Source organism: Oryctolagus cuniculus, chromosome 14, assembly GCF_964237555.1.
Source record: "Oryctolagus cuniculus chromosome 14, mOryCun1.1, whole genome shotgun sequence".
NCBI classification, from domain to species: domain Eukaryota; kingdom Metazoa; phylum Chordata; class Mammalia; order Lagomorpha; family Leporidae; genus Oryctolagus; species Oryctolagus cuniculus.
This window is the reverse complement of record NC_091445.1, coordinates 87,040,008-87,056,880: the sequence shown is the minus strand read 5'-3', so window position 1 is coordinate 87,056,880 and position 16,873 is coordinate 87,040,008. Positions and strand designations below refer to the sequence as shown.

The 16,873-nt window shown below is 39.8% G+C and overlaps 1 protein-coding gene across 6 annotated transcripts in view; it reads right to left on the bottom strand.

Moving 5' to 3' along the window:
* The window catches only part of SREK1 (splicing regulatory glutamic acid and lysine rich protein 1), a 52,425-nt gene extending 35,797 nt beyond the window's left edge, over positions 1 to 16,628 (bottom strand). For 2 of the 6 annotated variants that reach the window (XM_008262289.4, XM_017344754.3), the window contains exons 1-3: positions 16,308 to 16,628; positions 7,740 to 7,873; positions 1,892 to 2,007 (exon numbers count right to left, since the gene is read on the bottom strand). In XM_008262289.4, coding sequence (XP_008260511.2) covers positions 1,892 to 2,007; positions 7,740 to 7,873; positions 16,308 to 16,468 — 411 coding nt within the window. In that variant the 5' untranslated portion in view covers positions 16,469 to 16,628. Of the gene's footprint in view, positions 1 to 1,891; positions 2,008 to 2,295; positions 5,245 to 7,739; positions 7,874 to 15,651; positions 16,223 to 16,307 lie in introns of those variants that run through there. The other 4 variants (XM_070056805.1, XM_070056806.1, XM_070056807.1 and 1 more) reach the window with 4 other exon arrangements.
* Between the last annotated feature and the right edge of the window lie 245 nt (positions 16,629 to 16,873).

The following is a 16,873-nucleotide window of genomic DNA, read 5'->3' as shown; positions in this document are numbered from 1 at the left end:
AATCTTAAAAAAAGAAAGAGAAAAAGTGGAGCAGCCAGGACTTGAACTGGTGCCCTAATGGGATGATGGCTCTGTATTCAGCAGCTTTACCTGCTAACGTCACAGTGCCAGCCCTAAGATTCATATTTTGCAACTGAGTATTTCAAGAATGTTTAAACTTGACACTAAACATGGACAATTGAGTCTCATTATGTCATCATATGTTAGGTAGTTATGTTAAATGAAGCTGACATGAACAATGAACTCATATTATTGAGTACTGAACAACTATTTCTGGGAAAATATAAGGTTAAGTTCCCGAGATATTCTGGTCATAATTTTGCCAATTGACAAATATACATAACCTTGCTTTATATACAAATTTCTGCCTAAAGACACTTTAAGGTATGCTGTCGATTCATTAACACAAATCCCATGCCCAGCAGTACTGTAACTCCTGACAAAACACATATTTTCTCCATAAAGCACACCTGTACACATTCCGGTACTAAGGAAACCACACAACACTTTGGTACCATGCTTGGAAGCTGGTCTATATGATGAAGTCAGCAAGAAAAAATAATTTCAAAAAATATGGCACTAGACTGTAAAAAGTGTGCATGTTTATAGTATGAGTGTTGAAACAAGGCAGAATGTCACCTTGTTTGACTTCATCTGGGAATGTACTTATCAATTAACTCAAATTGTGTCACTCTTTGTGTCCACAAGCGATCACAAAGGATTGATTTTGCAGTTGAAAAAAATGTCTAACCTTGTAAGCGAATTCACAAATACACAACTGAGTCTGATGGTAATTCAAAAGAATGACTATGAAGAATTCAAAAAAGTCAGCAATCATCACAGCAACTAATTTTGCTCAGTGATTATTAACTATAGGGCAAGCACTACGGCAAAACGGGTTAGCCACTGTTTTTGACACCAGCATCCCATATGAGCACCAGTTCATGTCCCAGCTGTTCCACTTCAGATCCAGCTCCCTGCTTACAGCCTGAAAAAAGCAGTGAAAGACGACCCAAGTGTTCCGGCCCCTGCTACCCACATGGGAGACCATGAAGAGGCTCTGGGCTGCAGCCTGGCCCAGGCCCAACTGAAGACATCTGGGGAGTGAACCAAACCAGTGGGTGGAAGAGCTCTCTGTCTCTCTCTCTAACTCTGACTTTCAAATAAATAAATGAATCTTGGAAGGAAGGAAGAAGAGGACAGCAAAGGGAAAAGGAAAGGAAAAAGCAAAGAACTTAAGAGAATTAAATGATTTTCCCTAAATCTACTGAGCTACCAAGTAGAAAAGGCAGGGTATCATATGGTCTGACTAAAATTGAAATACAAAATTTATTTAAGAAAACAAATTTAAGGCCGGCGCCGCGGCTCACTAGGCTAATCCTCTGCCTTGCGGCTCCGGCACACCAGGTTCTAGTCTATGGCATCACGCTGATCCGATGGCAGGAGCCAGGAGCTTCTTCCTGGTCTCCCATGCGGGTGCAGGGCCCAAGCACTTGGGCCATCCTCCACTGCACTCCCTGGCCACAGCAGAGAGCTGGCCTGGAAGAGGGGCAACCGGGACAGAATCCGGTGCCCAGACCGGGACTAGAACCCGGTGTGCCGGCGCCGCAAGGCGGAGGATTAGCCTGTTGAGCCGCGGCGCCAGCCAATATCTGATTTTCTAATGAGTAATCTGAGTTCTCAAATTTTAACAAATCCCCAACTACTTTAGAAGCAATTCCAAAAAACAGTTTAAGTCAGTGAGAACCTGAGGAAAAACAAAGACCTTTAAGTAGAGATTTCAAATTCTCTCCAAAAAAAGATCCAAAATGCAAGTAATTTTCTGAGCTCTTCATTCAAACAATCCATAGCTGAATGTTCTGCCACTCACTGGAGGACTGGAAGCACTTACTGTAGTCAAGGGATTGGGGGTTGGTATGGGAAGCAGTCCTGCACCAGGCATCAGACTTGTCATGGTTGGAGCAGGAGCCAATAAGGAGAGGGCTTTGGATTCCTCTGGGATTTTACCTGCAGAGGCAAGTTCCAAACATTAAAGAAAGCAGAAACACCACACAAACGTTACACTATCATTTTACAATTACCCTTGCACTTAAAAAATAATAATAATAAATGAGAATCTATCTATCAGATCCATACAAAGAAATAAATAAGAACTTAAGTCTTTCCTTTTATCCTGCTCTACTAGGAAAAATAAAAGTGAGCAAAACTTCAAAGACTAACAATCTCATTAATGGAATATTATTTTAAAAACTGAATAATGTAGACAATTATTTAACACTTTGAGCTATGGGTCACCTGTACTGGAAACTTAATGTTCATGAACCAAACGATATCAAGCATGGACGCTTTCCCAGGGCGGTGTTTTCGCGGTGATCGAAAGTTGTGTTACACATGACAACCGTTCGTGTTGGCTGCATCACTAATAGCACACAGAACATCAGATACAGAAAAGAAGAACATTTTTTAAAGTTTAATCCCCAGAAATGGCAAATAACCAAATCAGTCAAAAAAAAGAAAAAGAAAAAACAAATATGTGCGAATTGAAATTTGTTCCTTAATGAGTGCCCCTATCCTGTTACTGAAACTACCTACTTGTGATGCAAACAATTTTGATAACCTTCCATTTGATTCCATCCAATTTCAAACAAACAAGAAAACAAAAATCTACTCCACATAATCAAGCTGCAATTTAAAAGAAAGCCTACACACATTCCATTACTAAGGCAGCCCACCAACATCCAGGATGCCTGAGTCCAGTTCCAAGGAATATGCCTTGCAAAATTGTTACAAGTTTGGGGATAACTAACTACAACAAAAAAAGTTCCCAACTCTCAGGAAACTGCTATCTTGTAGAGTCAATTTCTGTATACTTATCTGAAGAAGGGTGGCTTAAATGTCTTATCAACATTTTAAATGCCTAATAACAACAGGTAATTCTAAAATAATCATAGAAACTAAAGGGAAAAAAGCCTAAAAGCTGAAAAATTCACTTTGAATAAATACACTGACTTGCCATATTTGTTGAACTTTAATCAATTAATTTTGGTGAGAACCGTAACTTTTACACATTTTCCCCACCTACAGTTTAGCCAAAAAAAAAGTATTTCTTAAAAAGGTGACTACATACATAGGAAGAACTACTCCTGTGGTAGTTAGCTACACATTTCCATTATAAATTTCTTCAGGTGTTTTAAGACAGTGTACAAAATCACACTAAGCTGAAACACAGCTTATAGTAAATTTTCAAAAAGCAATTCAATGCCTAATTTCATGGATAAATTCAAAAAACATGGATAAATTCAACATGGAAGTTAAAACTTGCTTTAAATAAGCTGTATCTTATTTATAGGAACAGAATAAAAATCACATTTTATTTAGCTTTAGCAAATGCCTACTATTTTCTAACTTTGCAGCATGTAAGTTTATATTACTTTAAATATCTTATTTCAAAGTAAATTCTGGAAAACAGCTTTCTTAACATGCATAAACAAAAGGTAGGTAGCCTCACTGAAGACATCAAATAACAGTAACCTAGTTTATATGTATTAATTACTAATAAACACATGTATTCATGAATATCCTCAAATATATTATACTGTTTATATTAATATCACACATTTTACTGTTACAAATAGATATTATTTCTGAAAAAGATTTATAAAACCTGAACACACTGGATAGGTCAACTGAAGTTCTAAGGTACAAATCCTATGCTTTACTATCTTAATAACTGCACCTAAAAAAAGGATTCCAACCCAGTAATTTTCCAAATTTAATATTACTTGCCAATTAATAACCAAAACTACCCATAAAGACAGTGTGGGAAGACTAAACAAAAAAGGGTATTCAACACATGCCAAAACATTCTGCATCATGAAGTCTTTCTCTTCTGGCTTAAATAAAGCATCAGTAGGTTGTCAAATTCAGACTTTGATGACAGTAATATACTATAAATCTCTATAAATGTAAGCTAATATTTTTATCTTACTTTAATTATCACTAAAGATACATTAACCCATTAAAGTCTCAAATTCTGAATTCTGTAAATATTCAACAACATAATATTTACTTCAAAGTTACCATAAGCAATTTATTTCTTGCTCAATTTGTTTTTATATGTGCCATATATATAGCACAATGGGACATAATGGGTTAAGAAAAGAAAAAGTTCCACAGCTTAATTTTCAAGATTGAACACTACCAAATTCACTCTCCAAACCTGAGGGGGCTTTTAAAAGTTCATGGAAAATTTGTCTTTATCTCTTTGCTCAAATTTTCCACTAATTTTTTGAAGTCCCCAATCAGTGTGCATAGAAGTATAAAATGCATTTAGCATTTTCCCATATTATACTCCTCAATGACAACTGAGAAGAAAACATCTCTCATGGGATTAAAGTCTAAATCTTAATATTAAAATTCAATTAAAACTATAATCTCAGAAATATTTTCAAAAAATTTTTCAAGCAAACAGAAAAATACACATGAAAATAAGTAACCAATGCTTCTCAAATATCCATTCCCCACATAGGCAAAAAAAAAAAAAAAAATGAAATCTTCGTAAGTCAAGGAAATAAGTTAAAATTCTATAATGAATAAGCAACGTATAAGTAAAGGCTCCTTTCTCCTCCACTCAAACTGCTGTAAGATATTCACTTAATTTCTCCAATGATTTTGTAAGCCTAAAATTCTAAGGGGAAGGATGAACATTAGAAGCAATCAGTGAAATGTGGACTTGGAAAAAAACTACAAAAAAGGTTACCTTGAGATCAGAAAGTGTCCCTTAAATTCTTATCAGTGTTCTAATGTTTTGAGAACAAAATGTATCTGATCAGTCTACAAACACCAATGAGTTTTACAACACTATATCCTAATTTACTGCATGAAAACTTTTTTCATCTTAAGGCTGAACTCTTCTAGTCATTTCCCAATATAATTTGCAACACATTATGACCTTTAATGGAATACCATTTACGAAGAACTGGAGAACCAGCTCACAAGTTAAAGTGAAAGAGATTTTAACAAAACAAAAACAAAAACAAACAAAAAAAAAGGGACAAAATAAAGAAAAAGAAACGAAATTAAAGCAAAACAATAAAAAACAGAGACAGGGCGTCCATCTTCTGCGGTTCAGACTCCGATCTCATTTCCCCAATGAAGGTTTCACTTGACGGCAGGTTTAGTGGCATGGCAAACAATGCCTAACTCAGGCAAGTGTAACAGGTCTGCCTTGGCCAGTCTAGTCATCTAATAATGCACAAATATCACATAGAGAAAACATACAAAACCAAATTAATAGTCAAAATCCATCTACCAAAAATGTGGACATAAAGTTATGACTGATGATTACGCTGACACCCTTTTTTGTTTGACCTTATCCTTTTCTAAGTGTTAACATTTATTTATAAAAGAAATCTGAAATGCACACAACAACAAAAAGAGGTCATATTTGGACAAGTATAATGAAAGTATGTTTTATTTTGAAATGGCCTATTTTATTAACAACAGCTAATGCTTCCAAAGTATGAAACTGTTACAAATCCAACACTACTTTTACAGCAAAATCTTCTTACTTCACTGTCTGCACTAAAAAATAGCCAATGAAAGAACCAAAAATACTTTTCTGAATATTTTGCCTACTGCTTTTCTCATTTACGTCATGATGCTGTTTCTGTAAGGTCAAGGAAAATAATGCAGTCGGGGAAGTGAACAGAAGACTGCATACAGCATCACAGTGTTTCTCTGCTTCCAGAACTTACTGCCCTGGGATACTTTCCTTCGGCTTTTTCAAATTCATCGCTTTTGTAGTATAATAATACATTATTTCTTAACTTGCAGTGCATAATCAGACTTCCAACATTTCACAGAAAACCTTCATGTTTCATAAATTCATAATTGCTAATTTAATATAACTAATGAAAAATATATCTGAATGCTTTTCTAATACCAGTTATTTTATAGTTTAAAATTTTCACTTATTTATAACCAAATTTCAGTGCAATTTTATAGTCTCGTGTTCAAAAATGGTAAATTTTATCTCAAAACAATAGTAAAAATATTTTTAAAAAGCTGTAACTGACTTTGCATTTATTAATTATGTAAAACAAACAAAAGAAACCTCTATATACCCATAACCTTAAATATCTATGACAAACCAAAGGGGTTCTTTGCTGCATCAAAAATTCTATGGGAATATATCAAAGGTTCCACCAAAGCAATGATAAAATTCTTTCTTCCAAATAGTAAGGAGCTAATTAATAAAAGAGCCTGTGGTGTTGGTGGGATAATTTTCTGTTTACTAAATCCTTCTACCTGATTTTTCTCTCTTGCAGCTTATTGGTATGAAATTTCAAGGATGAAGAACTAAACCATTAACCAGCTCCTTTCCCACCTCCCTATCCAATTTTGGTTTCACTGTACCCTTACAGATCAGCAGATAAGGATGTATTTAGCAAATAATTAACTTTGAATAAATCTTTACTTTCTCTACTCACTGTAACCCATCAAGCATGGGAAATCTACTCTGAATGTATCTGAAAAATTCCAGAACATCCTATTCTGGGACTTCAAAAATACCAGCCTAATTACTCACTATATTTGAGTGTAAGGTTTTTGACATCCCAAAATAGGCATTCTGAAATAACCGTAAAATCTAATAGTATAGCAAACTGATTATATATGATGTTACATTAATGTTAACTTGGCCAATAAAACAACTTTTAAAATTACACATGAAAGCCCATTAAATGATTTCTAGTGAACTTGTATGTTGTAAAACAGTTACCATTATCCACCAGAGAAAATCTATTTTAAGGACATTTAAATTTACAATAATCTAATACTAAAATTCATATACACATGCCATAGTCAGTGCTCTGAATAGAAGTTAATTACACACCAGAACTGTCAAAATTCAGCACAGTCTATTGTATGTGATTGGCTCTGCAAAAAGAAGTCACTAAAAATTATTAGTAATAATTAGCTCTTAAAGCAGTGTGTCATAAAATTTAACAAGTAACTCTAAGGCCTCTAGCCTTCCTCCTGTCTTCAACAACTATTTCCTTGATCGAGGCTTTGGAAAGCAGGTGGTGGGGAGGGGACCAGAATAATTTTTTCAATTACCACCTACCAAAAGCCAATAAAAGAAAAAAATAAATTCTAGCTGCAAACAATTATACTGAATATGAAACAATAGTCTCATAAGTAATAAAATAAGAGGATACTTGAAAGCATAAATTATGACTATTTTTCTTATAAATACCACTTAACCTCTCTATTTGGTAAAATGTGTACACTATTTTTATTTGTAATACTATTAATATTGTACACACAGGGTAAATATTTATTTACATATACAACTTCTCATATCATATCTCTATTTTTCTTAATTTCAGGAAGCTTTTTTACAACCTGAAAATTGACTACAAGAAAGCCAAAGCAAAAACAGCAAAGCCAAATAACTTACAAATTTTTTAAATGTTAAATCATAAAATCTGAAATACATCAAGCAAACTATTTTAAAATAATTTACTATTGGGTAAAAATCCCTTCCTTCTCCAAATTTCATTCTTGGTTTTACAAACATATTCTTTCTCTTCCTCTCCCTCTATCCTTCACATATATACGATACATACATACCCACACACCAGTACTGTCTACCTGCCATTTCTAGGAAAGTCAAAGGCAGTAACAGACAAGACAAACATTAAACAATAGGGAAAAAAAACATGTAAGATACCAACCTTCTGCACAAGGAACAACTATCAGAGCTCTGTCAATAAAAACCGTGTTAGTTAGATGCTGGGCCACACCAACACTTGATGGGTCACGAAACTTAACATAACATACTTTGGAGGAAAAAGCAAGAGGTGTGTTGCTGTAAGATAAAAAAGAAACACAATTATAAACATTTGCTTGGCTCTGTTATTTGCATTTAAAAGTTACTTCTTGTATCTTTACATAGTCTTACATAATCAACACATAAGAAATTTTTGGTGCTAAGGATCATTAAGGCATAAAATTTAATTTAGTCATTTAATCCTGATCTGCCAATGCAGAGGCAATATAGGCCAGTCTCTAACCTTACTTTTAAAAACTTGAAACTCAAATTAATCAGTAAAGTATGAAAACAGCTGATATAACACACAGACGTTTACCCAATATGTCATCATAAATGGGCAAAGTCCCTTTATAAAACCCCCTAACCCTTAGGACTTCAATTTTTTTATAGTAACACCTTTCAATCCAGCTGATGATATAAACATGAAACACTTCTATATTTAAGGAAATTAAGAAAATCCCAGGCAGTTCCTAGAGTACTACTACAAATACAGCCTCACCTACAGTAAAAGTGAAGCCATTCAATCAGTTTGCTCATCACCAAGACATCAAATTTTATAATTACTCCAACTCTGTGATTCTTTAGCATTTATCACTAAAAATTTCTCAATTGTCTTATAAACAACCAGATAACATGAACCAAAACTAAAGTCTTCTGCATTTAACAGACTGTTTTAAGCTAGACAGCAATGTGACTTTACAAACAAAAGGTCCTACCAAAAAAAATTTTCATATTTTATATGCAAAGAAGCATAAACTCCAGCCCTAGTTGATCAAGTTCAACCTAGGCAGACTTACAATAAAAATGAAGCAGACATAGCACAAATTTTTTTGTAATACAAATCCATCTTGCTAGATTATGAAATTTACCATCCTTGGGGCCGGCGCTGTGGCATAATGGGTTAAACCACCACCTGCAGTGCCAGCATCCCATATGGGCGCCAGTTCTAGTCTTGGCTGCTCCACTTCCAATCCAGCTCTCTGCTATGGCCTGGGAAAGCAGGAGAAGATAGTCCAAGTGCTTGGGCCCCTGCACCTGCATGGGAGACCCAAAAGAAGCTCCTGGCCCAGCTCTGGCCATTGCAGCCACTTGGGCAGTGAACTAGTGGATGGAATACCTTTCTGTCTCTCCCTCTGTTACTCTGCCTCTCAAATAAATAAGCAAAATCTTTAAAAAATAAAATAAAATTTACCATCCTCATGGACATTTTTCAACTTCTCATTTAAAGTCCATAATTCTTTAACAAAAAAAAAAAAAAAAACAGATCCAATAAACATATACCTTATCTATAACAAATGTACAACCTTTTGAAACATTGAGATTGTTCACACTAAAAAAGCACAGATCACTTGAAAAATATTATATATGACTTTTACAATAATTGTAATTTATTATGATTTACAAAACAGATAAGGAAGTTGACTATAATGCCTTGAACAAGCAAATAGCACTTAGGATTTCAAGACTAATCATCTAATTCCAAAGCTCATGCAACCTTATTTTTCAACTAATCAAGAATTTTTAAATCATTCAGATACACTATGTAATTACTAGTTCTACAAATAATTTTTTTAAGATTTATTCTATTTATTTAAAATGGAGATTTAGAGAGAGGCAGAGTAAGAGACCTTCCATCCTCTGGTTCACTCTCCAAATGGCTGCAATAACTAGAGCTGGACAGATCCAAAGCCAGGAGTTTCTTCCGGGTCTCCATGTGGGTACAGGGGCCCAAGTAGTTGGGCCATCTTCTGCTTTCCCAGGCCACAGCAGAAAGCTGGATTGGAAGTAGAGTAGCAGGAACTTAAGCCGGCACCTACATGGGATGCCAGCACTAGAGGCAGCGGCTTTACCCACTACACCACAGTGCCAGCACCAACATTCAATATTAAAATTCAAAAATCAGCACAGCTCCAGCTGTTGCAGGTGGATGGAGGGTGTCTCTCTCTCTCTGCCTCTTGAACTCTGCTTTTCAAATAAATAATAAAATCTTTTTTAAAAAAATTTAAAAATTCAAAAGTTTCTCTCTGTAATCTCTCACATAACAAAACTATCTTTAAACAGTATAGAATAACCACATTAATAATATTAGCCAAACATTGTGATAATAAACTGTATCTACATTTAAAATTTGAAACTATATTATTGGGGCCAGCGCTGTGGCACAGCGGGTTAACACCTTGGCCTGAAGTGCCAGCATCCCATATGGGCGCCGGTTCGAGTCCCGGCTGCTCCACTTCCGATCCAGCTCTGCTATGGCCTGGGAAAGCAGTGGAAGATGGACCAAGTCCTTGAGCCCCTGCACCCACGTGGGAGACCTGAAGGAAGCTCCTGGCTCCTGATCGGCATAGCTCCAGCCATTGCAGCCATCTGGGGAGTGAACCAGTGGATGGAAGACCTCTCTCTCTCTCTGCCTCTCCTCTCTGTAACTCTTTCAAACAAATAAATAAACCTTTAAAAAAAAAACTATATTATTAATGTACTAGTACTGCTGACTAAAGCTGCAAAAAAAACCCCAAAACATTTCTACCTCTTTGCCACCCAACTCATTTCTGCCTAAAGCCACTGAATTTGGGATTCATGCTAAGGAACACCAAAAATCCCCACTTATCTGACATATAAGTCAAAGCACTTTATGTATTGTCACTTCAGTAAATACTTCCACACTTCAATTTAACTCACCACCTTGAGTTACCAAATCTCCAATTTAGTTCTCTCCTGAACTCCAGACACCCAGATTCAAGTGCCTGCTGCAAGATTACACCTTGGTAGTCATGAGGACCCACCCCTTCATTTAGTAAGTGCAAAATACATTCACCAACCTCATTCCTTACCAATTCTGCCCTCTCCTACACTTCATATCTCAGTTAAAGATACCATCACACTGCCCAAGTCTGAAAGCCCAGAGTCACTAGTGTGACAGTCATTAATGTTGCTCAAGTACTTCCAAAGTTCCTTCTGGGTACACAGTAAAATTCCATTTTTGTTGCTAGAATTTAGGTGCAGCCACATAACTCACCTTAGTCAATTAAGTATGAACAGAACTAGTAAAGTATCACTACTTGTTAAAACTATTAGAGTCTCTGCCACAGTGACCAGCAAAATTCAAGACAGGTGATCCAATGATCCCAGTGATCCAATGAGTAGAGTTCCTAACCCCACCAATCAAGTGTAACAATTAATCTGTTTTATAAAACTGCTAAGACTTCAGGAGTTGTTTCCAAGATTCTGCCCATACTGACTTAACCACTACTGGTCAATAAATTCTGCTTAGATTCTCAAATACGTGTCATATAACTTCTTTCTTCATTTCCATTGTCAGTGCCTTCATCAGGCCCTCATAATTTCTCACATGCAATACCACAATGGCTCCTAACCAATCATACTTTAACCCTTTATTAGTGACAAAAAAAAAAAAAAAAAGCTGCCAGAGTCATCTTTCTGAACCCTAAATGTTATTCTGTCACTCCACAGCTTAAACTTCCTCAAAGGCACCCTTCTGACCTTGCTGCATCATCTAACTGCACCCCAAATCCAGGCATAAACACTTTTGATTCTGAAAACACACGGTGACAGCTGAGTCTTTGTACAGGCCATTCTATCTGGCCTCCCTAACTCCCTTTTTTGAATAGTAAATTCCACTTTTCTTCAAGGCTCAAGTTCCAAGCTTTCTGGTAAACCATCTTAAGATACCAAAGGGATTAGGTAGCCCCCTCTCCACAGTGCTAGCAAGACACTCCATACAGCTTCAGCATAGGCATTACCACAATTTCCTTAAATTGAGTGAAAACCCTCAACAGATCTTGTAAGCTTCTCTAGCCACAACAGATTTGCTGTTTGCCACAAGGACCCATTTCATAGGCTGAGCAGCAACCTGTAATCTGGGTGGTCAGGCTTGACCAAATGAGCTCAGAACAATCAGATTCTCTCTGTGGGCTGGAAAGTGACTTAGAGTCATCTTGGGCCAGATGATGAGTATAATTTAAGTCTGCAAAGAAACAGAGCAGCCACACAGAAACAAACTGGGCTGACAATAAAGCCTCTTGAGAGACTCTCACGGCTGATACCAATCTGGGTCCCAGTCCCAGTTCCCCAGTCTTTATCCTTCCATGTGGTGCAACCTTTCTTTCTAATAAGGTCCCTTTTTTAGTTAGACTGAGAAACACTGTTTCTGTCCTTTGCAACCAAAAGAATCTATGGTTACAATAACCTACTAAAGCCCTAGCCATTGTAACAGGTAATAAACTCTTGTTGCCCTAAATCTTCAAGATCCTGAAAACCCATCTCCAACCTACATTTCCTAAACTGACAGATTCTCTTGTGAAAGAATGAAAACCTAATCATTGCTGAGAATAAAAATATTTCCAAATATTCCCTAGTTGAAACTCACTTCATTTTTCATTTAATAACAACCGCAGGAATAGGAAATCTGAGCGTGGTTTGTAAAGCAGCTGAAGCTTGGGAATGAGTCTCAGTGTTGGGTCTGTTCTGAACGGCATTATCATGGCTGTATAGATACTAAGTATGGGTACCTCCCAACTTTAAGCCAGAAGCTGAAAATTAAATTCTGATCTCCCAAGCAATTTTTTTAGTCTTCACCTCCAATTACCTTCCTTAAAACAGAAAGGCGGACAACTTATATTTCCTTTGTATACATGTAAATATTTGAGCTTTTCAGCAAAGATGGTAACTATTTTAAACTTATAAGCTAAAATATGATATACTGACAAGTCTACAAGTGGATAATGAATATCTTACCCAGAAAAGTATTCATAAATTGTATATTTTCAAATTTAGATATTTCAACTGTATCTAAACTATTATACTTTTATTAAATAGGATTACTATTTTAAAATGTAGTCTTGATCTAGCTTTAATATTTTTAAAGAAGTTTCATATTTTATTTGGTCCAAATGCATGTTTTTATACCAAGCAGCAGTACCAAAACTTCACAGATTTTAGCTTGACATCAAATTGTTGTTTTTCACTATAAAACCTTACCCTTGAAAAGAAAATCAGAATTTCTCACTGGATGTTCATTCCAGACATCAAAGAACCAGCTTTTCACATGTCAGGAAAATCTCCTGGGCCCTAGCTGGTTACTCCTATTTTCTATTAACTATGGCGTTGGCATTGTACAATTTTTTTAAAAACTCAACGCGGGGGCCAGTTCTAATCGTGGCTGCTCCTCTTCCGATCTGGCTCTCAGCTAAGGACTGGGAAAGCAGTGCAAAATGGCCCAAGTGCTTGGGGCCCTGCACCTGTGCAGGAGACCAGGCAGAAGCTCCTGGCTTCAGATGGGATTAGCTCCAGCTGTTGCAGACATCTGGGGAGTGAACCAGCAGATGGAAGACTTTTCTCTTTGTCTCTGCCTCTCACGGCCTGTAACTCTACAAATAAAATCTTAAAAAAAAAAAAAAAAAAAAAAAAAACGGGACGGTGCCGTGGCTCACTTGGTTAATCCTCCACCTGCAGCGCCGGCATCCCATATGGGCGCCGGGTTCTAGTCCTGGTTGCTCCTCTTCCAGTCCAGCTCTCTGCTGTGGCCAGGGAGGGCAATGGAGGATGGCCCAAGTGCTTGGGCCCTGCACCCGCATGGGAGACCAGGAGAAGCACCTGGCTCCTGGCTTCGGATCGACGTAGCTCTGGCCGTTGCGGCCATTTAGGAAGTGAACCCACGGAAGGAAAACCTTTCTCTGTCTCTCTTTCTCACTGTCTGTCACTCTACCTGTCAAATAAATAAAAAAAATTTTTTTAAACTCCATGTGGTACTATCATGTCTAATATCTTATTAGCACATTCTAAAATATCCTTTAGACAGGGGTGCAAAACATGCAGTCCAGGGACCATACAAAGCCAGCAAAATCATTGGGTCTGGCCCTGCCAAGGCAACCACAGCGCAGGACTCAAAATTCAATAATCTATAGCAGACTAATTTTTGAGTTGATAATTTTATTTGGCTTGCAAATGGTAACATAAATATCCAAAAATGGGTATTTAGCCTAGTGGCTAAGATGCAAGCATCCCACATACCAATACCTGGGTTCTTTTCCCAGCTCCTGATTCAGTTTCCTGCTGATGCAGATCCTGGAAGGCAACAACGATGGCTCAAGCACCTAGGTCCTGTCACCCACATGGGAGACTGGATGAAGTTCCTAGTTCCTGGCCCAACCCTGGCTGTCACCAGCATTTAGGAAATTAATGAGCTAATGCAGATCTCTATCTCTGTCTCCCTCTCTGCCTTTCAAATAAAATAAAAATGAAAAAAAAGTTAAATTAGAAAAAAAGGGGTGGGGAGGGAGCCTTTCAGCCTGGCAGTGAAAACACCCACATCCCCATCAGAATGGTTAGGTACCACTACCAGCTCTGCTCCTGATTCCAGCTTCCTGCCCTGGCTGTTGCAGGCATTAGGGCAAAGAACTAGATGAAGGAAGAGATCTTCCCCCCGCCACCATCACTATCAGTAACTGGTAGACAGCTCATGCAAACACAGGTTTTAAATACCACAAATGCTATTATGTTAGCAAAGCATTCTGCGATGTATATCTTCTACCTACTACAACCTTGAAAGCAAAATCATTTTACCGAAGTTCACCTACAGAATATTTTACTGATTCCAATTCTTGAATGATACAACATTCCTCCAAACACTTCTCAATTATTAAAAAAAAAAAGTTCTGAGAACTTGAAATAGTTGAAAACATTTTCAAAAGATATTCAGGGCCGGCAATGTGGCATAGTGGGTTCGGGCACCGCCCACAGCACCAGCAGCCCATTTGAGCTCTGGTTCAAGTCCCAGATGCTCCACTTCTAATCCAGCTCCCTTCTAACGCGCCTGGGAAAGCAGCTGAAGATGGTCCAAGCGCTGGGATATCCCCCTCCCCACTCAACCCCCACCCCCGCACCCAAATGAAGCTCCTCACTTCCTTCTGGCTCAGCCCTGAGGGGTTCAGAGCATTTGGGGAGTGAACCAGCCCAGGGAAGACCTCTCTCTCTCTCTCTGCCTCCACCTCTCTGTAACTCTAGCTTCCAAATAAATCTTAGAAACAAAATTTAGATTGCTAACCAATCAAAAACATGGGTGTAGCCAAAAATACATTACTTGAATCTCATCATGAATAACCTATACAACCTTCGATTACAGCTCCTTCTACAAGACAAGGCAAACAAGACTAAGTACCAATGTCATAAAGGAGTATCTAACAGGGGACTGGCTGGGAGGGGGTCTTCTACATTTAAAGGAGATAAGTAAATGCTGCGGGTGGTCTGATTATACACCAGATCAAAAGGGAAAAGGGCATGATACTAACAGGGAATTCTAATAATTAACTGTAGCAAAAATTGATGAACACACGTCTACGGGACACAGATGCTCAATATATTATCGCTCCAACTGTTCTGTATGCATGAACTATTTCTCGAAAGAGGAGAAAAACTTAAGTGAAACTTAAACATCCACATGTGTAACAACTTTTACCAGTATGTACGCAGCGGCACTTTATGGTTCACACCCATCACTTTGAAATAAGGTAAATAGATGTCACTTTTTTGAAAAATTTCAGAAAATCGTAAGCAACGACTTCCTTCAAAGGACTGACACATTCAAGAAAATGCTGTCGATCTTCCAAAATCCACGATAAAAAAAAAAAAAAAAAGGTGCTTCTGCATGCACGAGTGTGAGTGATTCGCAAGCTTCCTGAGTAGGTAACACCGCGCAAGACAAACCCTACCACGTCCAAACACACCCCTTGGGAATGCCAGCTCAGGCCTGGCGTTCCCAGCGCGCGAGCAGCAGGGACAATCCTGCACCGACTCACCCTTCCTCCGAAAGGTCTGGAAAAGTGGGACCTTCCCGAGGGGACATTTTAATCTGGTGTCAACAGGGTGACCACACACGCTGCTGACCGTGCACGGGCTCGGTCAGGGCCAGCGAGATGCTAAGTTAGCGAAGCCGCCTCCTAGCGAACAAATGCAGCCCGAACTCCATTTTGCACCGGCCGCAGGCTTCCCCGTCTGCACTAACGGTCTGCCCCGAAGGCCTTAAGAACCCGACGGTGGCTCAGATGCGGTCTCCGCGACTCTCGGAGGGCAGAAAAAAATAAAAAATAAAAAAAGGCACCCCGGGCAGGCGTTCGCCTGGAGCACGCGCGCGGGCCCACCTGCGGCCATCTTACATTCGGGGAGGAGAAGCGGCCGGGGGCCCCGCAGCGAGCACGAGGCCGCAGACCCGGCCGCCGCGGCCTCTCCCACGCCTTTGTAAAGGCCGGGGGCAGGCGCCAACCCCCAAGACACGACTCACGGGGGCGCAAGCCCCGCCGGCCCGGCGCCCTCCTCACACATGGGCACCGGGGTGGGCACCGGCCGTCACGTGACAGGCCCCGCGCGCCCGCGCCGCGTCCGCGCGCCCCCACGCCGCGGCTCGCGAGGTCGCGATGGCGCCCGCGCCCCTCCCCCAGCCGAGCTCCGCACTTACTCCGGGGGGTAGAGCCGCAGCTCCTCGATTTCTCCTAGGAAGGAAAAGAGCGTCCGCATCTGCTCGCTGGTCACGGCCGACGACAGGTTCGTCACCTGAATCACCGCCGTAGGGATCAGGCCGAAGCCTAAACCCAAGCCGAAGGCGCCTCCGCTGTTCATCCCGCTCCCCAACGTCCGCGACGCGTCAGTGACGGAGCCGGGGAAGCGGAGCCCGCGCGGCCGCGAGCGCGCTCCCGCGGGCGGATTCCCGGCGCCGGGCAGGTCTAGCCGCCCGTGTCACAACTCGCCTGCTCCGCGGCTGCGCGCGCCGGCCGGAAGCGTCGCCCCGGCAACCCCGCGGGGCCGGAGCGGCCGCGGCCCGGGACGCCGAGCGCCCGGCGAGGCCGCCGTCGCCTGGGTCTTCTCCGATGAGAGGCTTGTCGCTGTTTTGTTTTTCAGTCAAACGTGGTCGAGGTCTTGCTCTCCTGTCAACATGGAAGGCCCGGCTCTCTGCTGTCTGTACGAAGTGAGCGGGCGAGGCGACCGCGCGGCGGGCCTGGTGGCGCGGGGCCGTGAGGCGGGAGT